The sequence below is a fragment of the Ornithodoros turicata genome, chromosome 4 (assembly GCF_037126465.1).
Source record: "Ornithodoros turicata isolate Travis chromosome 4, ASM3712646v1, whole genome shotgun sequence".
NCBI classification, from domain to species: Eukaryota; Metazoa; Arthropoda; class Arachnida; order Ixodida; family Argasidae; genus Ornithodoros; species Ornithodoros turicata.
This window is the reverse complement of record NC_088204.1, coordinates 47,186,429-47,214,151: the sequence shown is the minus strand read 5'-3', so window position 1 is coordinate 47,214,151 and position 27,723 is coordinate 47,186,429. Positions and strand designations below refer to the sequence as shown.

The 27,723-nt window shown below is 46.1% G+C and overlaps 1 protein-coding gene across 1 annotated transcript in view; it reads left to right on the top strand.

The window, feature by feature from the left end:
- LOC135392403 (high-affinity choline transporter 1-like) overlaps positions 1-27,723 on the top strand; it is a 254,458-nt gene that overhangs the window by 36,854 nt on the left and 189,881 nt on the right. The window contains exon 2 of the mRNA XM_064623118.1: positions 17,928-18,035. Coding sequence (XP_064479188.1) covers positions 17,928-18,035 — 108 coding nt within the window. The remainder of the gene's footprint in view (positions 1-17,927; positions 18,036-27,723) is intronic.

Sequence of the window (27,723 nt, the reverse complement as noted above, 5' to 3'; positions counted from 1 at the left end):
TTCATTGTGATGCGAAGAATTCATTATAATGATGACAAAGATTACATTTATTGTTTCAGTTATACACTTGTTTATTTCGATAAATTACAGTTCTATTTCAAACTCTGAAGTTTTCGTTTGTTGTCTTCATTGATGAATTCCGAAGGCATTAAATAGTTTCTTCTGATTATTGGGCGCTTGAATCCAGCGTTGATTAACGCAGGCGCTATGTTGTCGCCGTGTTTGTATTGCTTCAACAACTTCCACTTTGTTGCGATGAACTTGCACAGTCTCTTATTGATGTTTCCTTTCTTTGTATGAAGATTCTTGAATGGCGTAGAAGAGAGTATTAGATGAAAATCGTCCGGTCGTCCACCGGAATTGATATGTTTGTTGAGTTTCAACAGGTGGTAATACATCAGACCTTGCACGACAATATTGAACTTCTGTTGATTCGACATCATTGACTGGTAGAAGAAAATAATTGCGTTGCCGTGGTAGTGGAACATATCACGTGATAAAATTTTATGTACTTTCCATCTCAGATATGTTTTTTTGATTGCGTGTTAGCGCCGCGAAGCAACTGTGGCTATGAGCGACGTACAGATGTGGACAGACGGAGAGAGGACAGCAGGAAGGACAGGGGGACTCAGATATGTGTAATTTCAACAAATCCGGAATGAATCGTGCGATATAGACCGCTTGTATATGATAATTTGATCCGACTGCTTTCTTGATGTACGCAATGCCCATTGAAATGATTACAATTACATCTGGTCTAGTGTATTTCAATTCTTCGTTGGCAAACCTCAAAAACTCCGCCATCAATCCCAGTGGCCCTTCCGACGTTGATGTGCAGATATTTTTATAAGTATTGTAGATTCGGCATATAATTCTTGCACCTTCAGTTCTGTAGTTTGTACCATATCTCCAAATACGACCATGTCTAGGACGTATTGAAATGCAGCGATAATGAAACCGTTTCGCGGCTCCTCCTTTTCGAAGCAGTTTTTTATCACATCTTCCCATGACTTATTTTATCGAGTACAAAATCTGTCCATCTTTTCAATGTAGAGCAATTGTCTCTTCTGTTTTCAAGTGCACATCTACACTTAAGTAAAAGCATATCTATGTCTATTTTATTGATTAAAATTTTATTATCTGGTTTAGAGTGCTATAATCTCCACCTGTCGTGAGAATTATTGTTTTGATTTTGTTTCAAGTATTCACTCGACTGATATTCTATGAGTTGTGAACTTACCGCTCGAGATAATTATTGTCTTGTATTTGTTCCAATTGTTCACTCGCTTGACATAAGTAAGTACCTCTAAGATGGGAATGCCTCATAACTCTGAGTTGCATTTCACATTTGATATTTCTGTGTGGTTCATTAGAAATTTCTGTTGCAAGATATTACAAAAATTGATGTAATTAGATTTGTTTCTCTTTTTTGATTGAGTATCATTGCTACCAATTAATAATTTGGACTTTCTCTACATCTTCAATAAGAATATCGCATCTCTACAAAGTTAGTCGACTTGACAACCACTTTGACGAAAGATTTCCGTTTCAGGGATGCGAAAAGATAGTGACCCCCACGAGTGATATCGACATCTATTTGCGCTGCACAATAAAATATATCGCCTCTGAACTCTCTTATCTGACCTCTAGAGAGCCCCGTTTGCTGGACGAAGTAATATAGCCCCTAACCCTTTGAGTGATAAAGCATGCGCGGTGCTATGGTCACATAGATAGAGACATAAAGTCTCGCGGCTTTGAGGAAAAGAGTGAAAACCGTGCATATTTCCTATGTCTTGGATACCTCCATCAAGGTTTGTAGTGTTTGTTAGAATGAAAATTGTATATTGATCGATTTTATGATGGTTCAATGATAGATTATTTTCCTCTGTTGATGTTTACGTGTCGCCGCGTGTTCCTCTGTTCTTCAGCGTTAAGTCTGTGCTATTTCGCCTTTTTGATAGATTGATTAGCTATTATTTCTCTATGTGTTGGATGGTGGGCAGGTTTGGCTCTCTATTAATTGTAGCTGTTGATTGTGTTGTTTCTCGTTATTTCCTTACGTCTATGCTGTTCACTTAATCAGAAATTAAAAGTTGAGTAATGCTGGAATATGAAAATTTAGATTCCCTATTGCGCTCGAAATGTTATGACAGATATGACGGTTCTCACGTCTCAGACTTTTTATAATACAGTTTGTAATTTGATTGTCATCATATTGATTAAGAATATCTCATTTGTACTGGTATAGATTTTATTTCCTCGTGTCGTTCGTGTCGATCGTGTTCTGTTTGTTGGCTGGGAGCGTGCTATGTGGTGAAGTTCATTTTTAACATGACTATTTTCTGATGAGTTTGATTTTTTCTTATGATTTTCTGAATGATAGATTACTCTGTTGTTTTGATTAGGAATTTTTTCTTTGTAGTGGTATAGATTTTATTTCCTCTTGTGTTCGTGTCGTCCTTGTCGTTCGTGTTCCGTGGTCTTTCAGGGTCTCTGCTGTTCACAGTTAATTACATACAACTATCAGAACTTCCAGCTATTGCACTGATGGTTCTCACGTATAGGAATATTAGACTTTTTATAATAGAACTTATAATTTTGTTTATAATCATATTGATTAAGAATATCTTCTTTGATTAAATGTGGTGATTGTTTCTCGTTTTGATATGGTGTAGCTATTATTTCCCTACATGTTGGATGATTGGTTCTATAATAATGCTATGTGTTGATTCGAATTATTGCCTTATGTCTGCACTATTCACTTCAATAGAAATTGATTAATTAAATTTATGTCATATTGGAATATTAAACTTAGCTTCCATATTGTGCTCAAAATTACTTACATCTATCAGGTTCTCACATCTCAGACTTTTTATAATAAAACTTGTAATTTTGATTGTAATCGTATTGATTAAGAATATTTTAAATGTGCTATCACTTCTGATTCACTGAAAACTTGTGATTACTGTTAATAAAAAATATTGTGTTTGATCTGTGGTACCTATTCAATGCTATTGCGATGTGATGTGATGTGAATAAAGAAAAAATGGGGGTGCAATGCTATTGCATCATGCCTGTAATAAGTATATTCTTTGTTACGTGTATTGTGTTCCTTCTACTTCGGATTTTTGGCTAAGTTTTTCCCATTCACGCAGAGTCATAACATAATTCCTAATGACTTTAATAAATATATTTTCACTTGTACTTTTGTGTATGGCTATTCTTTGCATGTAAACAGCCTACTGCACACCTGTTGTAGCTGGAAAAATTACGATTCAAGTCGACTCAGGCTGAAAAATGACGAAAGTCGGCGGCCCAGGCTGAATGGTAAACGCGCACGCAGCCCTCCGACCCCTCGATGCCCACCTGTCGCGGGAAGGAAGTCGGCCCAAGTAGGAAAACTGTGAAAGAAGTCAGCCTAGGGTGAAGGGTAAGCGCGCATGCAGCCCTCCGGTCACGCTCCGCTTACCACAGCAGCCCTCCACCCGAGCACCGCCCACCTGTCGCGGGAAGGAAGTCGGCCCAAGTAGGAAAATTGTGAAAGAAGTCAGCCTAGGGTGAAGGGTAAGCGCGCACGCAGCCCTCCGGTCACGATCCGCCCACCACAGCAGTCCTCCACCCGAGCACCGCCCACCTGTCGCGGGAAGGAAATCGGCCCATTCACCTGATTGGCATCACAATTGGTACAATTTCCAGCACTATTGGCTTTAATAAATATATCTCAACTTGATTGACATTAATAAATATATTTTGACTTGTACTTTTTGTGTATGATCCTTCTTTGCATGTCTCTGCATGTAAACCGCTCACCTGTTGTATCGGAAAAATATGTGAAGTCGGCCCAAGTATGGCCAAAGAAGCCTGCCCAGGCTGAAAAATATGCTACGATGAGCGCACGCGCAGCCCTCCCCCGCCGATAATCACGTGGACAACCCTCCGCACACGCGCCGCGCAGGGAAAAATACGCGCAGGGCTCAGGGGTAGGGGTGCCGTAGTTTGGACCGGCAGTAGTTTCTGACCGCCCTCTTACTACTGATACCGATACTCGATACCCTCAAAAATTGTATTTCCGATACCGATACAAGATATAGAACCGAAATTAATGTTCGGTACAGATACTCGATACTGTATCGTCGATACTTCGATACATCACTGAAATCCCGAATATAATAAAGTTGGTGTTATGATTAGCGAAGTTTACATCACTGAAATCCCAATATAATAAACCTGGTAATATGATTAGGAAGTAAAAAAAATTGTCCGTTATTTCTGGAAGCTTTAGTGTATTTTTATAGTGCACTTCCTGAAAGGGCTTAAACGTATCCGACCGCACGGATTTAATGAAGCTGCACTGTCTGAGCAGCTAGCCTTGTTAGCACTTTAGATTGGACTTAAGCCATGGGTTCGTTGAAACGATCGCTTCCATAAGCAGCCTAGCAAAAAACAATTCTTTAAGATAATGTTCTTCATGCGTACCGGCCTGTGAGCACTTGACTATACAGTTGTCACACCGGAGTTCGTCAGCCATAGCTGATACTTTATTTTCTTAGATGGCCGTTGTGAATTGTGAGCTGTAGAACGGGTTACAGTGCTCAAGCCAAGCCGGCAGCTATTCTTTCGGGATGACAGACGTGGAATCCACACTTCAAGTTAAGTGGACGTACTCTTGCGCAGTGAGCAGGGGGACATAGGGCAGCGCAGCTCCAGAAGCCGTGAGGTTGGTCCTCTGTAAGGCCGCTATGGATGACGTCGAGCGTTTTCGGCGCGACCACCGTAGAAAGAGACGGAAGATATTTTTTGGAACCAACTGGGGGGGGGGGGGGAAGCCGCGCGCGCTCGCGTCCCAGAGTACGGCCCAAGGCCTCCTCTCCCGGCGACCTTGACGATGGAGCGCGCGCGCGGACGTAAGCTTGGAGCGAATTTATGGTCGACATGCCTACGCCGCTGCGGCCTTGGCTTGTACTACCGCTTGAGCGAGTGCTGCCGACCCTAAGTCTCACAACAGCCTCAATATTTGCGTCTTTTTTTAGTATCGGGTATCGTTAAAATACACGATACACACAAAATATATTTTCGATACCGATACTCCGATACTCGTATTTTTTGCACGCGATACCCAATACCGATACACAAAATGTATCGAAAGATAGTATCGAAGATACATGTATCTTCGATACTGCCCATGACTGAAAAAGGGGAACTATTTATTTCTCACAACATCACACTGGATAGTGGTACTGGATTGGCACGTGAGCTAAAATACGTCTATTCTACAATATTTATATTGCACTTGGTTCGTTATTGTAGCGGGCAACAGGACCGGCGAGAGGATGGGGCAACTAGGGATGGTGACCCCAGGGCCCGAGCCACTTCAGGGGCCCACGGGACCCAGGGCCTGTCGTAATTATATAAAGAAGAAATACTTGGACTGTGTTTTCGAGACGTGAGGAAGGGGCTCGGGCATGACTCATCCATTTCTAATTACATTTTTACAGGGTTTACTGCACATACTTTATGTGCATACTACATACAAGCTGTTCACTATGCAAAAATACCGAAGCAGTGCCGTGTTGTGTCTTGATCCAAAGTCTTAACTGCAAAATCATTATGAAGTAAATATAACTATCTGTTTCTTGTCATTAAACTCATCTTTTTTCTGCAGTGGTGGGCGAAACTGAGGACACATGCAAGAAAGGGAGTCTCTTCGTGATGGCGAGCCCGCATCTTCTCATGAAGATTCAGTGTTTGATGAATGGTTCATGTTTTCAGGCACATGGAGGCTTCAACAAATAATACGCGAAAATCCGTGGTCTCTCCTGATTGCCGGTCAGGGATGTTACATTTCAGGCACTCATTGACTTTTTCGTGAATTACTTGTTGACTTTGTCCCTTAGGCTCTTGGAGGCTCTGCGTGTTCTGTTTTTTCCTAGATGGAGCTCGCCACGGCTCGTTTGCGTATCTGTTAATGCTGAGGCTTGTGTCGTGTTCGTCTGTTTGTGTGTTCCAGCCTCAGAACAGTTACTTTCGATCAGGTTAGGTACGTTTCATTTAGACACGGCAATCAGAAAGCAGTGCTTCTCAACGCGTATTCGCAGTGGCCTTCCTGCACCACTGCTGCAACCATAAAGTGTATATGCAAAGCTGCAAATTATATTCGTTGTCCTTCTATTTCGTGCTATGTAATACTGTTCAAGTTCTGTCAAAGGAGTGCGTAGCAGTAGTAGTATACACACCATGTAGTAGTATAGCTCAGTATTCCTTGAAGTAGGAGGAATGGCAGCGCACAAAAGCATGAAGGAAATTGGCATAGTATGACAAGTGCTTATGTGTTGTGCATTTAACTACCCATTTTATTCCTTTTATTCCTATTTTTACCAGAGTATCGTGTCAAACCATGTTGAGTGAGAACATAGCCTGTGTGTGTGTCTTTCCTATCCGTGCCTCTTAGTTTTCCTCCCTGATGCTACACATCTTCGGGATATGTTCTAGAACCCACAGTTCCAGCCAAGTGAAAATTACTTTTCAAAGGGTTATCATGCTGGCAGTTTGAACATCTGGTCTAAATTATTTGGTCGATGGGGATTCTGTAGCTTCACACGAAAAACAACTACTGCTACAAAGTGCAAAGTGGTTTCAAATCCAGCTTTCTTACGTTACTGACTCACACTCAAATGCAGTATCCACTATGATCCTTTATATGGGGTATGTACAATGCAATCAACAGATACTATTTAGAAATCCGTGTTTCATATTGAAAAAAGGAAGAGAGAAGAAAGAAAAACACGAAAAGAGCGACTTGGAAAGCTGTTCTAGAGCTGACACAGAGGCAACGTGATGAGGCAATATGTTCCATTCATGAACTGTACATACCTGTACACATCAGAACGGCAACCAATTATTCAAATTTTTCTGGAACTATTTCGTCTTTTGGAACTGTGGTTGTCCAGTCTATTATTAGAGCTTTATATCAGTCAATTGTCGAGGTATTTGAAGATTTCTGATCGTGTACAGTTTGTTAATTTCGAAGCTGTACTGTGCTGAGGTACAAAAAGACAAATGTCAATTCTGGTTTTGTATATAGAAATAGTTTGTAAGTACTTTCTTTACTGACATTTATATTTGCACCAGTTGCATGATTGACGGAAAATGTAAATAAAAAGATTTATTTGCTGGCCAAAAAGTACACAACTGCCTTCTTTGGTAGTGATACATTCCCTGTTCACAAGACGTAAAAAACGCAAAGTTAAAGAGGTGACATGATGGTAGAGTCTAGCGTCTCTTTCTCTCTTTTTTTTGCCGTTTCATATATTTTCATTGTTATTCGTGTGCACAGGGAAGGATATGTATCACTAGGAAGGTACAGCAGCTGCACAACAAATTATTTGGTATGGAGCCACACATATGCTTCAGGAGCTTGGACAATCCACTACATAACGGGGTCCAGGCATATCTAACTGTACTTCACGTACGATGCTTATGCATGAACATAGACACAGTTACACTTACAGACAGACAGTTACACAGACCCCGTAAGACCGGCCTTGGCCAATCGTTTGGTAACGTGCCGCTCGAACTGTAAAGGCGATAGGCAGTCGAGAATTCTGCAGACATGGTTGCATCTTACAAATGGCTTAGCATGTGATACATGATGAGCATTAAATGCTACGTGCTGTGTGCAAACATTCATGTGAACAGAATTCGCAGGCTGACAACTGGTGTCACCCACGACGACAGCCACGTAAATTGTCTCTACCACTTTCCACCCCGTGAGATGAGTTGTGAGTTGAAAGGGCACTGCAGCAGGATATAATTCATGCACGATGTTATATTTTTGTTTTCCATGGGGCAAAAAGAGTGCACGCGCTGATTTGACTAGGATCTATGCTATGCCCTCGCTCTTCAGACTCCCGAGACAACATTTCTAAGTGGCAATATGTGCCCTTGTATTTCTTTTGTGTCTGCCGCAACCACATCGCTTTGGATGCTTTCGTGCGCATGTTGTTGGGCTACGGTGTTCATTAAAAACAAAATGCACATGTGTGTGTGTGTGTGTGTGTGAGAGAGAGAGAGAGAGAGAGAGATGAGTGCAGCAGTTTGAAGCGCGCTACACGACGCAGCATGACATGGGAGTACGGGATTTAAAAAAAAAACTCGTTGAAAATGCACAGAGTCCCACACAAAGGTTTAAAGGAGCAATGAGGAGACATTTAACGTCGCTCGAAACCCTGCCTTATCTGTCAAGCTGTCCATCAGGGGAGCTATTCTCGATGAAACTAATGCGTGCATTACTTGCACGTCACGAGCTCTTGGGTGGAGTCCACGCGACACGATCCGCCCGAACGCTCCGCCCATTTCTAGGGACATTTGTCCCTAGCGAAGTAATTTCTAAGTACATTCTTTGCAGTGGCATGCTCTGTTGTAAGATAATGGAACGAGGTGGCGCTACGTACAAGATGTAATAAATGTGGGAGCGAAACGCAAACGACATCGTAATGCAGCAGTAGAAACGTTCATGAGAAAGCCGTTCATGAGGATATCTTATTTCCAACTTTTACAGTTTCAGCAAGAAATTGCAGAGAGTCCTTTATGTAGACATGCATGTGAAGATTTCCAAAGCGATACAGTGGCGCCACACCCTACGCTTTGACTTTTACAACATTACACCGAGGAGTTGTCCCTAGATTTCTCCTAGCCGGCAGACACAAGCTAACATCGCGTTAGGCCGTACGTCATTTTGACGAAGGAAATGACGTACGGCATCACTTTTAACGCAGAAAAGTAAGGCAGCGAAGGGGGTGCATTACTTTGATCAAGGACGGCGGTATGATCGACATAGCATACATACTTTGGGCTATGGTGTTTTATCATGTTCGGCAACTGTTTTCGCGATTCAACGGCGGCGTACACTGCATTTGTTTGGGATAATGATGACCGGTGTATGTTGTTGTTGGTTCGTACTTCACCACATAGCACCGCACGTCCGATGTACTTAACCACACAGCATCTCCATTGAGCCGTTTCTCCAATGTAACGTCATGCAAGCAAAGGGATGGTCTCAGTAGTTTACACAGAATTTCTTCCTCGGGGGGGGGGGGGGGGGGTACTTTTACACGCCTTTGACAAAGTATTGTGCAATGTCACAAAATTGTAGGGGGGTCTCTTCCAGATTTTGGGGGTATTAGGGTGTGTGTGAGTGGGGGACGGATGTCCTGCCATTCGAACAACTTGGCGGAGCTATGCATGATCACTTCGATGGTCACTGTCGATGGCCCGAGCTCGCGAGGATGCGGCTGCATCATATGTTCCATGCACGCGACGATGCCCGCACATAGCGAATAACTATTGTGTATTTGTCAAACGAGGAAATTAGAGGAATGTCCTCAAAAATTTTTGTGCAAACTGCGCGGTGTTCACGAGACAAGAACTAGCAATCGCTCCAACGGCCATTATACACCTGCACACATTTTGTTCGCGCCACTCGGTTTGTTCAAAATTGCAGTAAAATTTCATGCGCGAGCGCCACCGTACTGTCAGAAATTTCCTAATGCAATGCGCTCACGTTCACATATTTTCCTCTCTTTAGCTTTTACAAGTCCGAGCAAATTGTCTCGTCGCAATTAAGTTGCATATTGCTACACTCGCATGTTCCCACAAATCTTTGGAAGCTTGGAAGCATATCCAAGCCCACACAAAGCTGAAATCTGTATTTCCAGCACGCCACACCAGAAGGGGTTAACTATGCAGATGAATTCTTCATGGTATGGTGTTATTACTGTGATACTGGAAAATATTGAAAGTGGCAGCTGCTTGCTTTTACATTTATTTATGATCTGGTAACACTCGATATGCTTTCGTAGATCTGGCTCTGCAAAAGACACTACGCGGCAAATCTGTTAAAGGAAGCTGCCTAAAATATAATTACATTGGGAGGTAATGATTGTACCCATGACCATGAACACAGTTTTCCTGCATGGTGGAAACATCAGTATTCTGCAATTCTGTTCCTTCTGTACAGTTATCTGTAATGGGCGCATCTCTTGCATTGCTTGTTTGGATTCATTCAATAAAGTTTATTATGCAGTTCCGCAATGACAACATTTGTCGTAGACCCAATCACATTGGTTATCCGACTCAATTAGTTGCCAAGGGCAGAAGGACGTAAGTGTGCCATGCCACATCAGGGAACAATCCTTGCCCCATTCTGCATGCAGACTCCACTCTAACGCATCTGAGGTGTCATATTGCAATAGAGTGGAATTACATTGGGAAGTTTACGATAAAGGGTAGAACCATCGTTATTGGCACAGAAAGTGGCAACTTTGAGCACGGGCTTGACTGCCGTACATGTGGGGGTGAAGTGCGAGTCAAGGCAGAGACCAGCTGGTGCAATATGAGAGAGTACCTGTTACGCTCATGTAAGGATATTTCACTGGACAAGGGATAGGTAATGTCGACATGACATGTCGAAAATGAGAAATCGTGATGTACGGGCACAAAGCATGCACATGAGCTGGTGTAAGGAGAACAAAGCTGTAACATAATTACAAGTGAGGTAAAGTAGAATTATAACGTACCTTATGTACAGGGTTGCCCAAGATGAAGTTCCGGGTTTGCTTTGACGATAAAACAAAGAATACGGCCTTTCGGGAGCTAAACTATGCATCAAACGACGTATCATGCATTAAATTTTTGTCAGTACAGTCGCTCCGTTCAAATTTCTGCGAATACCCCGTGAAAACTAAAAAGAAAAAGAAATACGGCGGCGCCTGAACCTTTTCTATGGCCCATACCTGTTTCCGTTCCTTCAGCTAGATGGCGCCACAGTCGGAAGCAGCGTTGCGGACGGCATTGAAGGGAACGGAGAATAGTCCAGTAAGTATTGAAGCGCTTTGCTATAATTTTTGCGTGGTATAACAGCGGTAGTTATTCAGATCGTGCGAGTCTGGGAGAGGTGTAGCGGACGCTGGACGACGACAATGACGACAACGATGGCCACGCGCGTGGAGCACTCGCTTCTCAGTTCCACCGGCGCGGCCATGGAGATAGGCCACCGTCACCGCCTCTCCGTGGCATACCATCATCGCCGGTCGGGACTCATGTAGAGGGAGACCATCGTCCTCTACATTTGGTGACCCGGACGAAGAACATCACGTCCGGCGCGATTCGACCCTTCACCATCCCAAATTTGTGACGACGCCATCGAGCAGCACTACCTCCGGCACACACGGCCCGCCTTCACTCCTACCGCATCTCGGTACTCTTCACTCCTCTTCTCACGCTTCTCACTGCCGGCCGCGACACTCGAGCCTTGCGCTCACCTGCCGGTCGCGGCAGTCGCGGCAGCCGACGCCTCGGCACGCTTCAGCCCGTCTCGGCACCTCACTCACTCCACCTGGGACTCTCGAGCTTCGGCTCCCGTGCCGTTCGCGGCACCCCAGGACCTCGCCACCGAGCGCCTCACTCTCTCTCGCTCGTCTCCACCCGACGGTTCGCTGTTCCCGTGTCCATCCTCTGTGAAATGCCGCCAACGTGTTCGGTGCCCCTGTTCGACCACACGTCACCACGTCTGCACGTCTACCACGGTCGCCCTCAACTGCACCTTTTCCCAGACGCGTTACCTGCACTCCAGCTCTTGCGATGCGTCCGCAACGCATCTGACGGCCGGGGGACCCCTGTAGCGGACGCTGGACGACGACAATGACGACAACGATGGCCACGCGCGTGGAGCACCCGCTTCTCAGTTCCACCGGCGCGGCCATGGACATAGGCCACCATCACCGCCTCTCCGTGGCATACCATCATCGCCGGTCGGGGCTCATGTAGAGGAAGACCACTCTCCTCTACAGAGGTTCGAGGTTTGATTCACCTCCTGTGCAAGCATTCATTACACGGTGCTAAAATATGTTACGAAATGACTACACCTGTGTGGTGTACTTGACCTTGTGGTGAGTGCTACTGGTCAGGTAATAACTGCATACAATGTTTTGGTTCCAGTGACTGGTATATTCTGAAGCACGCTGTTGCACACGTGCTTCATACCCCACAAAACACACGTGTTTTACAAAGAACATTCGGGGGTGGCGACAGCATTTTACCTTATGGATGTGCCCCAATGATCACGTATGTGAAAGATAAAAGTCAAGCCTGTCATACGGTCATATGATGGAAACGGATACGGATTAGATGAAAGCTTCAAATTCACACAATTAAAAGCACCCATGTCACGCATATATTCATGCATTCATATATTCAACGCGTTCCAGGTATCCATACATCCGATACAGCTTGTGTTTAGCTCGCGTAGAATAAACTGAGCATTATGAAGTAACTTCGAACTGCTAGCACAGAAACCATTCTAAAATAACTGACATCGTTATACGCTGTGCAAGTGCGTCTCTGCGCATGAGAGGAGGCAGTGAGAGGGAAGGGGGAGGGCGCCGCCGTAGCCAATGGGGCTTCCGAGTGGAATAACCGGGAGAGGAGATATGCGCAGAACGCTCGGTTACTTGCAGAACGTATACTTATGATAACAAACCTGTTACAACATTGACCTTAGCTCTTGGTACATTTTGTTTGACACACAGAACCGCAGTGACAAATATGAAGATCGAGTGGAATCCGCATACTGGAACATATGCACAGTCTGTAGTAGACAAGTTCAAAAAGGTTCTCACTAATTCGTTTTCGCTCATTTTGAAGCGTTTTGAAGACTTGAAATGTTCAGAAACTGAGCCTTCCAAACGCGTTTCCGAGCACGATTACCACAGCGAAAGCACCGGCCCAAGTCGCGCATCCCCACTAAGGCAGCCCACAGAGCAGCCGCATGGTGGCGACACTGTTCGATCTCGAGGCGATACCGTGATGAAGCGCTTGCACACGCGTTGCGAACACGGTATCAGGCTCAAAAACTCATACGACACGCTGCTGAAATGCCTCAGCAATCCAGGGGCAATGTTGATTATTGCAGTTCACCACACAGGGCCGCACAACAGACGATTACCGATGCCGTTATTATGCGCAACAACAGTCGACGACTGAACACTGACAAAAGCAGCGTGAATATGTTCTGCTGCCTCTTAAATAACATGGCAAACGCTCTCTTTGAACACTGTTTTGGCGACCATAGGATACGTCGCCGAGCTTTTTTTCACAAACAGAGGTAGGCCTAACCACCGATCACCGACACACTGCCACTGCAGTGCCCTGTCCAGCAAGCCACCTGTGGCAGCGCCGCCTGAAGTTTGCTTCTTTCTCCTGCAACTTCACTTCATAATAACAATAAAAAAAGAAGAAGAAAAAAAAAACCACGGGAGCTTTCCTCTTCGCAGCCCTTCTGTCGTCTACTACTTTCTTCCTTCCCTCAACCATCTCGTGACCACGCGAATAATGCTCATACGCTGTGGTCATACGCTTGCTATCGTATTCGCAGTCGGAAAGATCACGTGATCGATTTAAACCCGACATCACTAAACCAATGGTTTAAGTCGGTTCGTGAGTACGGGCTAAGTAGAAGGGCTGTAGAAAAGTAGTTGGTTAGGGCACCCCCTTTGGGAGTAAAGTGTTGTTACACCCCCCCCCCGGGGGTGTAACAAGGAGGAGAGGGACCACCTATGACGTTGTAATGTCCACGCGGTCACTCGAGGTCAGCGTCTGTCTTTTTCTTTTTGTGCGTGCGTGCTTTCTTATTTTGTAGTCGGTAAACCTGGTTCCTCAGGAGGGATTAGGAATTGAAAGGGTGACGGTGGGCATGGGGAATTTCATTGTCCCGCAGGAGTTTCTCTGTGAGCAATGCTTCTTCAGACCCCTGAACAGCTCACTAGCAGACGTCACTCTGAACCAATCAGCGAGCGCGGACGGTGTAGCGTCAGGGAAGGCCCAGGTTGGTACTGCCCTCCACCACCGTTACGCACGGTCGCTTTTTGTGGCGTACTTTATCTTCGATTTCTGCGATAATTATGTCTCTGTGGAGTGAATTACTTCTCATGGTACATTTTACTGGCCTACATAACAGTTTTATCGAAAAAAACTGGGTGTTAAAAATGACTTCTGTGCTACTTTAAAGGGGTTGTGACAGGATGTCCCATGTTATCTTATAAACGTAACTGATAAACGTAACAGACGGTTCTTTGTATCGATGTGAACCTGTATTGAAAATTTCACATCGAAGAGGGTAATAGAAGCGGAGAAATGGGGCACCGCGAGTACCGAAACTCATGCGGCTCTGACATCACAGCCCTCGCCATCGCCAGTGAAGCAGCGCACAAGATGTCACGTGCTTACGGCTGCCAATGGGAATGGGCGCAAGTCTGAGCTCTGTGACGTCTGCGCTTTGCTCGGGAGTGTGTTCTAGGGCTTGTATCTCGCTAAGTACGACATCTAGAAGATTACTTCTTTTTTCCTCAGTATTCTGACATGCAGTACAATACGTCAATGATGCAATGAACCACATGCATGAAAGTGTCCCAACTCTTTAAAGGGACGGTCTCGTACCCCCTGCCCCTCTGTGTATCATTCATCATCGTATATGTCATCATCATCTCTGTGTACATATAATCAAGTATCCATTGCCCTTTGTTGAAAATTGAATACTGCAAATTTATCCGACAATGCACGTCACGGTTATTAAATAACCAAATTAAATTTAAAAAGATTGCAGAGCATACCGCGATCTGTGTTGGCACAAATAAGAACGGCTACGTCGCCCTGCGGGAAAGTCTATGGTTGGATGCAGAAATCGTCTGTTTTTGCGCGTGCTAGTCCACCGGCGTGAGCAGACTACTTTCACAAGTGAGCTACAAAAGAAACGCAGCCAGAAACAAGGACGACAGACTTCACGCCACATCTTCTTCCGAAGCAGATGTAGCGTAAAGTCTGTTGTGTGTCGTCCCTTGTCTCTGGCTGCGTTTCTTTTGTAGCTCATACACTCTAAAAACAGAGCTTCACCGCATAGCATGCTGTGCTCCAACCATTGCCACGAATGATAGGGTATTTGCCTCTGATTCGAGGAGAGATGGGGGCGTACGCCTTTTTGTGGCAATTTGAATATATGGTAATTGCCACAAAAGGCGTACGCCCCCCTGTCTCCTCGAACCAAAAGCGATAACCCTATCATTCGCGGCAATGTTTGGCGCACAGCATGCTGTGCGGTGAAGTTCTGTTTTTAGAGTGTATGTACCAACTTCCCCACATGATCACGTTAGTGAAGTTAATTTCACAACTGACTTGGGACCGCGTTCATTTTCTTTCAGTTCTCAGGCGAAAGACGCACATTCCAAGATGTGGCCCACGTGCTGGTTTAGAACAGCTATGTCAATCCTCAGAGACAGGTTAAAAGTCGCAGGCCAACCCCACCCACAATCACAAATCTGAAGTCCTCCGTCATCGGCGCGCGCGGTCGCGTTATAGCTCCGACCAAAAATATATAGCGCGTGCTTCTATTACACTCCCCGTGGCACACTGATCATGTTTCAAAATGAATTTCGCTGACAACGTACATGAAGAAGGAGTGCGTGTTTATTTAAAAACCGCATCAAATACTCGCGGAAAGAAAACATGTGTCTTAGCTTTCACGTATCCGCTACTATACTTCTCCACTTGCGGAGACATACATATAAGCATCCCTATTTTGAGAGCAAAGGGGAGCTTATGGGGATCAGTCAACGCAATCTCCTTCTGCAATTTGCAACTGCTATGGCAACGGCGACAACTGCAAACTGCTGCTTTGCTCTTCGCTCAGCCAATGGGCGACGTGGGCGGCTTACGTGCAGGCCGATGTCATGCGTGATGTTGCATGAGACTTAAGTGCAAGTTTTCCTGCTACTACCGCACGTTTCGACAAATTCCTCGAAGACGACTTTGTTATTCTGAATGAAACTTTAACGATTGTTGTGTACAGTACTAGTGAAGATAGTTTTGGCAAAGTTTCGGAAGCGCCCCGACTGTACGAGACCGTCCCTGTAAGCCTTGTTCCCACTTGCGGAAGAGTCGCCGCGGGGAAAACAAGGACAACTGCTTGGAAATTCCAAGGTGCTGTCCTCGTTTTGACACTGCCTGTCGACTGCGAATCCGACAAGGTGTACCTCGAAATAAAGTGATCGAAATCCCCGCTGCAAAATAAACTACTGGAAATAAACGTTATTTGACTATAAAATGCACAGTCGCGCGCGGTAAACTGCAAACAGCGAACTAACCTGGACATAGAAATGCAAACACCTAGCTTGAACTAACCTAATAATAAACTAACAAACGTGGTGTTCCGTCGTGTCTGCCCTGCTAAGCCTAACGGCCGCTAAAACTTGGCTTTCGTTCGCTAAAACGATTTGGACAGACAGAGAAAGTACCCGTGAATTTGGGTGGTTAAATAGTGATATTATGTTACGAACCAATCGAGCATTCTCCTTGATTTTTCTTGTTTCGAGAACGGGAATTTCCAGATCGGGGATTTCGCAACCGGGAATATCGAGGTCCACCCGTCCGACGTTCCCACGACATGATTTATCTCGTCTGTCCTTGGCGGCCGGAATAGTCATAATCCGAGTCGGTTCTTAGACGTACAAAGCGTCTGAAGAGACAAAATACAAAATACCGGCTGACCGTTGTACTTGGAAAAGAAGACTCGATATCGCGGATCGTGTTACAGTTCAGTATAACCGCTCACTCTAAACGGCAAGACATATTAACGAGTAACAGAAAATTTCGTTGCGCAGCACACGAAGTTACCTAAGTACAAAAAAGGGAATCATACGTTGTTATTGTGTTGCAACGGTAATGTTTACTTGCTGAAGCGAGGGGGGCAACTGCCCCCTTGCCCCCCCGGACGGCGCCCCTGCCTTCAGGAGGGAGTGCACTTTACTCTATTTTCCAAGCAGTAACCATAGCATCAGCTCTAGGTGTCATACTGACACCATGAAACGTGTTAATGCCAGCACTTCTGCACTTCTTTTGGAATACTCCATGACATTTCTAGGAAGGAGTTGCCTCAGGACAGAAGCCGCCGATATTTCGAACAGAGACTGTTCTTCTTCTGGGCACCGTCCTCATCATTGGCGTGGTATTTAAAGGGTTAGGTGTGACGTGTTTAAAGGTTCATGCGAATTGTGGGTCAACAGCCCGGAGGGAAGAAAGGTTCCGTACGGGGTTTTACGGCCGGAGTGAATGGCTACTTTGTTAGAGTGTGGAGGGGATTATGTGAACGTAGTGATCTAGGCTACAGACCGGTTACAGAAAAATGAAAGGTTCACGAACACGTGGACACGTGGTGACGGACTCATGCGGTGAGCCATGCTGGTCTACGAATACCCCGGCCCTTATTGATGCCTTGTGAATGGATTGTTCGCGATTTCTCCAAACTTTGTCCTCTCCCCTGCGCAGAGGCAAATTGTCGTAGCGTAGTCGACGAAATCAGCGTGCCAGTAGGTCACACGGCAAGAAATGCCATTCCATAAGGCTGAGAACCTCACCAGCTGTGAGCTCCAGTGCAAATACAATAAGTACAGAACCAAGACAACACAGTTGTGTTATTGGCTGCGCTGCAGTACACGAATTTATAATTCAACATTATTCATACAAGACGGGGGCTGATATGTCACTTATCACTTTTATCACAACATTTCAACAGGACCAGGGAGTTACTTGGCGACTGTAGGGAGCAAGAGGAGGTAGCTGGCTGAGAGGGGGAGGGAAATTGGAGTAAAAATGGCAACTTACTATTCGTCACTCCTGTGTTCATGAGCCTGGGAGATGGTTCTTCTCGCAGTACCAATTCCCGAAGGAAATTCATTCCTCTTGCAGCGGCACGACTATGATGTAAATTCATGTGTGCGGATTTCAGTTCTCTGCATGGCATAGAGCACCTACATCCTTTCAAAGTCACGACACCTTAAGCACTGAACCCATTTTATGTGTTAAAGTTGAGTGTTTCCTTTCAGCGACTTGGGTTGGCGGAGGCTACATCAATGGAGCCGCCGAAGTAGTTTATCGAGACGGGCTCATTTGGTGCCAGGCTCCCTTTGGGTATGCCGTCAGCTTAATTGTTGGTAAGCCCATCTACATATCTATCAAGCCAGGCCAAAGCACACTCGAAATGGTTTAAACGCAGGAATTCCTTATACCTACCACTCTCGTAATTGCTCACACGCGGACACTTTTGGAACGCAAAATTACACTTGCATCCGGCTACCCATCCCATTACTGTGCAGAATCCCACATATTTAACGAAAAGCATGGGTAATACCCGCACACATGGGAATAGTCTCACAGTGTCCCATTCATTGCAGTGCAGAATCCCACATGTTTAACAAAAAGCATGGGTGATACCCGCACACATGGGAATAGTCGCACAGTATCCCATCACAGTGCAGAATCCACATATTTAACAAAAAGCATGGGTAATACCCGCACACATGGGAATAGTCCCACAGTATCCCATCACAGTGCAGAATCCCACATATTTAACAAAATCATGGGTAATACCCGCACACATGGGAATAGTTCCACAGTATCCCATTACAGTGCAGAATCCCACATATTTAACAAAAAGCATGTGTAATACCCAGAAACATGGGAATAGTCCCACATTATCCCATTACAGTGCAGAATCCCACATATTTCACAAAAAGCATGGGTAATACCCGCACACATAGGAATAGTCCCACCGTATCCCATCACAGTGCAGAAACCCACATATCTAACAAAAAGCATGAGTAATACCCGGTACTTGGGAATAGTCCCACAGTATCCCATGATGGTGCAGAATCTCACATATTTAACGAAAAGCTGGGTAATACCCGCACACATGGGAATAGTCCCACAGTATCCAATGACAGTGCAGAAACCCACATATTTAACGAAAAGCCTGGGTAATACCCGCACACATGGGAATAGTTCCACAATATCCTAAACCAGAGAGACATTCCCACACTGTCCCGTTATACTCCAGGAACCAGCATTTGAATGAAAAGCGTGGGTAATACCCATAGACATGGAAATTTTCCCACAGTATCGTAATTAAGATTGACGGTCAAACAGTATCCCATTACAGTGCAAAAAACGCGTTTCTAATGGAAAGCACTGGGAATAACCGTAGGCTTGCTTATAGTCCCAGGATATTGTAATGAAGATCGACAGTCTCACATTTTCCCATTACAATGCAGAAACCCGCACATCTAATGAAAAGCATGGGTAACATCCGTACACATAGAAATAGTCCCACAATATCGTAATCCATATACAGAGTCCCAGAGTATCCCATTACAATGCACAAAAACACGTTTTTAATGAAAACGATGGGTAGTACTCGTAGACATGGTTATAGTCCCACAACACCGTAATCCAGATTGACAGTCCCGCAGTATCCCATTATGGTGCAGAAACCCACAATATTAGTGAAAAGCATGTGCAATATGCGTACACATGGGAATTGTCCCAAAATACACAAAAAAAGTCATGTAGCCCACACATAGTCACTTGGATTAAATTGCATGAGAAACTCATTAAATTGTGTGAAATGAGGATTAAAAATAATGAAAGGAGGATTAATTCCGATGGCAAAAGGATTAAATGTCATGGCATAAGGATTAAAATGTACGACAAGAGGATTAATAACGCTGGAAAAAGCTGTAGTTGCTGTCTGTTAGTTATCTTAGAATCTGTCTGTTTCTCGGATTTCAGAAACTTGTCGCATCTTCATTCACTAGCTGTAACTAAGTTACTTCTCAAGGCTCTAAGTAACACCACACAGCTCCCCTCTACCCCAATCGAAAGGAACGTAATACTAAAACAAACAAGAAATCGGAGCTCTTTTGCCCCACGTAGCGTATGAGTTTGGAGCTCAAACGTCACTATACCAGCACTGGATAGCTGTCCCGACATCATAGAGTTATCGTCAGGACTGCGCAAGCAGGCAGACAAAGTTTGGATGGGTGGCGTCGGAAGGTCACATAGAACATGATGTCCTCAAGGTGAGAACCTCAACTAGTGACCTCCTTCTACGTGACCTTCTGACGTCAACCACCCACATTGCATATGCGCCCTGCTGACGATGACCCAATAAAGCCGAAACAGCTGTCCGGTGCTGTTATGGCGACGATAAACGCAATATTATTCCGCTGTTTTTCCGTTACCGTACCTTAACCGTATAGGCGCTTCGTTCCCAAATTCCCTATAGCACAGAGGTGGCAAACACGCGGCCCGCATGTGGCCCGCAGTGACCTGTTCTGAGGCAGCAACCCCTTGCCCGGAGTAGTACTGCCCCTGTCCATGTTAGGCAGAACATACGCATGCAGGGCCTGCGTGTATGGGGGGACAGGGGGCAGTTGCCCCCTCTGAGCCCACCTAAAGGGGCCCCAAAAAGATACCTTTCGGGAAGCAAGAGTCCGGGGGAGGTGGGGGCGCACATTTCCCACTTGTCTCCCGGGAGGCGAAAAGTAGACGTCGGTCCTGTAAGCATATGAGCTCTTCTTGTTACTGATGACTAGAGGTGTTCGCGGGTGCGAGTATACCCGCGGTTACCTGCGGATACACGCGCAATTTTCAAATTTGAGGGCAGAAAGTGTCACTTGATGTGGGTCGCGGGTAAAACGCTGGTACACCCGCGTTTTCCCCTCGCGTCGTGCTGATATGCGCACTACCCGCATTCTAAGCACGACACTACGTGGCGACACCGATCTTGGCGACCTCGTGAAGACGCCACGACGAAACTAAAAACTAAACGAAAACCAAAATGGACGACATACTATTTCTCAAGAGCTTTTTCGCGAAATAAAAGCGTAAGTGACTGGGCTTCTTCAGCGTTTTATTTTTATGATGGTTGTTTTTCTGAATAGCGACAGGCCAGACGTCTAAACTTCCTTCATGGTATCGTATATGAGAAAACGGGCCTTAAATTCGCCGACTATCTAAAGTACAATAAGGGTCATAACACAAGGCAGAAACACGATGACCTGATTTGTGAGTTTCGTTGCAGAAAAGACGCATCTGATTTTGCTTTTTTCCCTCGTACTGTGCGAGAGTGGAAAAGTTGCCTCAAAGTTTGACAGGTATTCCAGTTTCGGGACCTTCTCCAGTGCTCCTTCTGGGTCTCTTGAATTCAGTCTCGTTGTTGTTAGACAATGTTTCTTTTCAATGCTTTTTGCTTGTTAAATTTATCTTGTTTTCACCTGCCTTGGCCCTCAACTGTGGGCCGGCAGTATCTTTCACATAAATAAATAAATAATTGTGTGCATTTTCATATACCACTGAAAAGTACAATCAAACGTGCGCATACCCTTACGTGCTTTTCTATGTCAGTATGCAGTATTCTAGCTTGTGCTGCTTGGCTGTGCTACCATGTGCAGTGCGGGCCCGCGGCTATACCCGCACAATTCGCGGTTGCGGGTAGTCCCATCAAAACTCGTGCGGTGCGCGTGTGGAATGAGAGACCCTGCCTGCGGGTGCGGTGCGGGTCGAGAATTACATACCCGCGCAGACCTCTACTGATGACCACAACAAGTTACGGACTGAGTAACCTGGGGACGTTGTTCACGTCTCTCCCGCCTCGTCTTTCGTCTTGGTCTTCATGACAACGGAGTGGTCACGCGGCATGCTTCATCTCCCGCGCCCAAAGTTGGGTTGTTCGCGACTTTACAACCGTTTCGTCTTAACCATATGTTCGTCGCAAGGGAGAGACGGAAGAATTTTCGTCTTTCGGCTCCCGCTTGGTAACTGCGAGAATGGTGCTGGGACAAACATGGCAGATCTCCATGCTCTCTTTGATGTCGTACAGGAATAAGTGAGCGCGCATCCAGTGAACTCCGTAGGCTGTTTTTGGAAACACGTTTCACAAGCTTCCGAACTTTATGTGTTCGCTCTGTTCGTGCAAGATCTGCATCAGCCAGCTATGTGCGGCATCCTATGAAAAGAAAAGTGTGGTGATCAAATACTGATTTTCAGTATACTGTGTATGTGTGAAAAACTTGATTCTCCACGCTAAGAATAAAGATTGATGAGAACACATGCGAATACAGAACACATTGTAAACGCGTTATGAAATCTTAGTTAAATACGTGAACTTGTAGCCTCGAGTCTTTGCCCCGGCGCGTAGTGGTACTATGGCTCTCAGTACTCCATTTCTGCAATGTGTTAAATATATTGAATGAGCAGGTGCATCAGAACGTTTTAGCGTTGTATTCTAATAATACTTAATAGATGTATACTTTTTGAGCGCAATCTCTGTCAGTCCGGCGAAAGGAGGTTGGAAACCCAGCCTACAGAGTGACAGTAGAAAAAGTGACAGTTCCTGAAATTGGGAAAGAGAAGGCATGAACCAAGCAGAAGCCAGATGCGATATGCCATGCCTGTGTTATCTGTTTCTACTACCCCGGTGTGGGCCGGGTTTCCAACCTCCTTTCGTCGGGCTGACAACGATTTCGCTGAAAAATTTTCGTCGCGCGCTATGCTCCGAGTGCTCCGTAAAGCATGATGTTCGGCTATTTTTTCCTCAATATTCCTTTCGGCTCCTCAGGCCAGGGTTTCGGCCAGGGTTTCGGCTCCTCAATATCCCTTTCAATTGTCATGAATTTGAGTAAATTCGGCACGCTCTTCACATTGGTGGGGTAAAAAAGTGACATTTGCTTGGCAAATTTGCGAGTTCAGTCCGCAAAAATTTGCATAATTAAACTTACGCTACGTGAATGAGTAAACCGGAGCAACCGTGAATAGGCTAGAACATTAAAAAAAACAGGCATTTGACTCTACATGGCTGATTTTAATGTACACAAGCTACATACGTGTTGGTATGTGTCCGTTATTTCATACAAGTCTAACATAAATCTTCATCTAGACAAAAAAAAATTACAAGCCTTAAAAATGTGACTTCCAGACAAACACAGAGCATGACCATGAGATGAATTTAGTTTCATTAGCATTCACTTAATGGAAACATGTGAATATGAAATAGTGATACATTACAATTCATGAAATAATGCATGCATGACTTTCTTTTCTCGTTTGTTTTTTACAAAAGTAGTGCACGTATTAACTACTCCTACTTTATTTTGACTTTGGAGAGTGGGGAGTTTCATCGCCAGAGGCGATACTCTACCCCATTGCTGGTGGGAATGTGGGGAATAAAACAACGAGCCCCTTCACAATAACGGTCGAAGTCCGAAGGTGTCCAGAAATGTCGAAAGAGCTTTGAGCGCAGAGCGTTGCTGGGCTGCACTCTTAGAAATGAACTTCACCACATAGCACGCTCCTAGCCAACCATCATCCCGAATGACAACGTTCTCGCCCCTGATTTGTTGAAAACGGGAGGAGGAGCCTATTTTGTGCCCATATGGTATGCACGGCAAAAAATTGGCTCCTCCTCCCGTTTTCAACAAATCTAGGGCGAGAACGTTGTTATTCGGGGTGATGATTGGCTAGGAGCGTGCTACGTGGTGAAGTTCATTTTTAAGAGTGTGGACTGGGCCAGGGACCAAGCAATTTCGATAGGGAGAAGGAGCGAGAGTCCAGCTGACGAAGAGACCCGGAGAGTGCGGTTCGGGAAGGTTGGTAGTGGGGGCAATGAAGAAGAATATGCTCCAGATCCTCAAGAGCACCACAGTGGCAGCAGGTGGGAGAGTCAACTTGTCTCAAGCGGTAACGCCACTGAGCTGTAAAGGCCACATCGAGGCGCATTCGGTGGATTAATGCAGCATCTTGACGAGAGGTGTTTCGTGGCATGCGGAAAGCGAGCGTTGGATCAACTCTGCTCAACATAGAGGGGAGAAGAATGTCGGTTGTCCGTTGGCGGGAAGCCAGGGATGTCACTAGGCGTCGCAGAATTGAAGATGCGGTCTCCTCTCAGCAGAACAATACTGGTCCGTTTCCGATACGAGAGTGCTGCTTCTGCGGCGCTGTCGGCCTGCTCGTTCCCCACGACACCACAGTGGGCTGGAACCCACTGGAGAACTAGCCTGTGGCCTGCGGCGTAGATAGTGTGGTAAGCCATTAACACATCTGTGACTAGGGGTGCGGATGGGCCTCGTATGCCGGAATTTTCAATTGCTTGAAGTGCAGATTCGGAGTCCGTAAAGACTGCCCATTCGCGGGGTGTAAAATCAGCGACGTGTTGTAGAAAGAAAAGGATGGCATAGAGTTCCGCAGCTGTGGAGGTGGTTGGATGTGAAAGGCGTCTTCCGTGCACTACGCCTTCGGATGGTATGACGAATGCTGAGGCGGACTTCTTGTTTCGGGATGCGCCATCGGTATTTGCTGCCGTAAACGTAGAAAACTTCTCGTCTACCAGAGCATGAAAATGGGCTTGAGGGGGGACCTGATCTCTTCTTTCCAGAAGGTTTGGGAGGCGTACAAAAGTGGGCGGTACCGGTAGAGACCAGGGGTCTTCCGGCGGTATAGTGTCCTTAGTTATGAAGCCAGTGAGAGTCCGGCGTGTCCTCTGCGCTACTCGATAGATGTCGCTTTCAGGGCTGTATCGAATTTTCCTGAGGAGCGGGTGGGGGGAATGTGAGCACGCAAACGGAGGTAGTGCCGAGCCGTTTCCCGTTCACGGAGAACCTCAATCGGGAGCTCACCAGCTTCAGCCAGTACTTGCCGTGTTTCAGCCATTCTTGGAACTCCGAGGCATCGACGAAGGCTTCGAGCAAACAGGGACCGAAGTGTATTTAATGAAGTTGTTGATATCCTGTGCAGAATAGGAAGGCTGTAAAGCACAGTCGCACTCACCAATGCCGCGTGAACCGCGAGCAGGGAACGCTGATCACATCCACATCCTGAGCCAGAAAGATGTTGAATAGCGGGGAGCCATCGCTGCACTTTAGTTTCAAGGTGTTTAATGTGCCGAGCCCAGCGCAAGTCCGAGTTGATTACCACGCCAAGGAAGCGATGAAAGCGTACCGGTTCAAGCTTCTTTGTACCAAGCGAAAGAGGGAAATTGGCCATAGCTTTACGCGTGAAAGGGAGCTCGACACACTTTTCGGGTGAAAGGTCCATCCCAAGGTGCGTGGGGTACGTATGGATATTGTTTAAAGCGAGCTGCAGGCCGGGCTGGAGAGCTGGGCGCGATTTTCCTACTGTCCAAAGGGCGACGTCATCTGCATACACGGAAAACGACACTTTGCGAGGAATTACTGATTGTAGGCCGGCCATTACCACGTTAAAGAGTGTCGGGCTGAGAATGCTTCCTTGGGGGACTCCTCGAGGAACAGAATGCTGAGGGCTTTGGCCTTGGGACGTACGGACAGCGACAGTTCTGTCCGTAAGGAAGTCTTGGAGCCAGATGAAGAGCCGACCGGATACTCCAAACGAGCGCAAGGCGTGCAGCACACAAATGTGCGAGATGGTATCATATGCGCGCTTGATGTCGAGGAAAAGCGATCGGACGATCCGTCGATGGGCACGAGCATGTTGAACTGTAGAGACTAGGTCGAGAACTGGATCCATAGAGCTTCGGTGGCGACGAAATCCAGCCATTTCGTGAGGGAACGCACGTTGTTTTTCGAGCCACCAGTCGAGGCGATGCAAAACCATTCTCTCCATCAGTTTGCCCATACAGCTTGTCAGGCTCACAGGGCGAAAGGAGGGTAGGGCATTTGGGGGCTTGCCTGGTTTCAGGATGGGGACAACCAATGCTTCCTTCCATGTATGTGGTAAAAATCCATGTTGCCAAGACGTATTATACACATGAAGGAGAGCTTGGAGTGACCGCCCGTCAAGGTTTCGTAGGACGGCATAGGTGATTTTATTGGGTCCAGGGGACGAGCCCGCGTTCACAAGCTTCAGCGCTGCCTTTAGCTCGATTAGTGTGAAGTTGCGTTCTATAACTTCCGGGGGACGGGGCCAGCCTTGGTGAAGTTCAGCCGTCAAACTGTGAACAAAACTGCGGTGTAGCGGCGTGGTCGAGGCAGCCGCCGGAGTCGTTAGTACCACACAGAAGTCCGTCGCTAGCGTGTTTTTGTCTACACCCTTAACGATAGCCGAGGCCGCGAGAGGATTCTTTAGAGGGGGCGCCTCCTTCAGAGATCGGATTGTCCGCCAGATCTTCGTGGCCGGATCAAACAGTCAAAGGAGGTGGCAAAACTTACGCCAACGCTTCCTGTGCTCGTTCTTAAGTTCTCGTGTTAGCTTTCATCCGGCGGTATTCCACAATGTTCGTACGTTGCCCTGTCCGACAAGCCGTTCTTTCTGCTCGGCGACGTAATGCTCTAAGGTGGTCAATTGCTGGGGAATGACCCACATGGCCTGTTACCCTTTTAGACATGACCACCGCGTCCTGAATACCGCGGGTAATTGCTTGAGAGAGAGCCTCTGGGGACATACCGGTGTGCACAGATGTTCTGAGGCCCGCACGAAAAAGTCTCCAGTTTGTGAAAGAAATTAGTCCAGTAGTGGCTGAGAGGGTCAGTCTGTCGGGCGAAATATATAGAGGAAAATGATCGCTATCTCTAGTGTCGACGTCCGTAGCGCACGACAAGTGGCGAATTATGTCGGTTGAGCACCACGAGAGGTGGCTGTACCGAAGTGTCCATGATGTTATCGGGAACATTCACGGTCTATGGATTATCGGGATCACCAGAGGAAGGGCTCCGTACCCGTTGTCGTTTGGCAGGGCTGACGGGGACCTGTTGACCTGTGGTAGTGTCATAGAGACGTTGGACCTCCCGTTCAGATTACGGCGGGATGTCCGTGACGGTTAGAAAAAGAGTCTGGTTGACAATATATGTCTAATAGGCATCATCAAACAAGAGCATATATGTTGTTTTGTACAGCACCTTATGTACTTTTTTTAAATTTCAAGTGGACGTAAATTGTAGAAAGCAGCTAGTGGGGGAAAAGATCATGGTCATAGGTCATATGGCTCGTACATGACCCTATGGAGTAACCTTTTCAGAAGACACACATACAGTTTGCTCACAGAACCAATGAGTAGGATGTTGCTCGAATACCGAGAGAAAATGGCATAACAGATACAAATATCGTATGACACAGTATGGGAATAAAAACATTTTTCACGAAGGACGCATGAAACACTGTCGCAGTATTGTGTGCATGAACCATTGTGTGTGACACAAGCCGTGAGGGCGCACCCGCCTCGGGGACACTTTGGGAAGCATACAACACAGCGATGGTGGACGCTTCTTTTTTCTTTTTGGCAGTGATGAAACATCTTTGGCCGAAATGAGACTACCTTCGGCCGTATTGAGACTTCGGCCGTAATGAGACACTTAGGAATTAAAGGATTTTCGGCCTTAATGAGACTTTCGGCCGTAATGAGACTTCCGCCGTAATGAGATGTTACCGAGGAGCAGACGACAAGAGGGGAGATGTGAACAACAATTATGAAACGCACAACAGTCTCTGTAGCTGATAATATTCACCATTTTGTATTATACACCAGATAAAATACGTTTTATTACATTATTATAAAGAATATGCTGGTGCACCAAGCGTCTGGTGTTGAGAGTATCGTCTCTGAGTCACCATGCGGGGAGAAGGAGAACCACCACGCGTTGAAAACTCGTTATTGGTCTCCCCTCGTCTTTCGTCTCACGAGAGAGGCGAGGACAACTAAAGACGACACGGGAGAGACATGAACTACGCGTCCTGAGAGGCGCGCTCTTGGTGACGCTCGCTTACCGCAGCTCGTCCACGTGACCCTCATCGTCTTTTCCACGTGAGTCGCCGTTCTTGGCCAGTTCGCCACCGCAGGTGCGCCAGCTCCGCATTTCGGTACGATGACCGTCATGT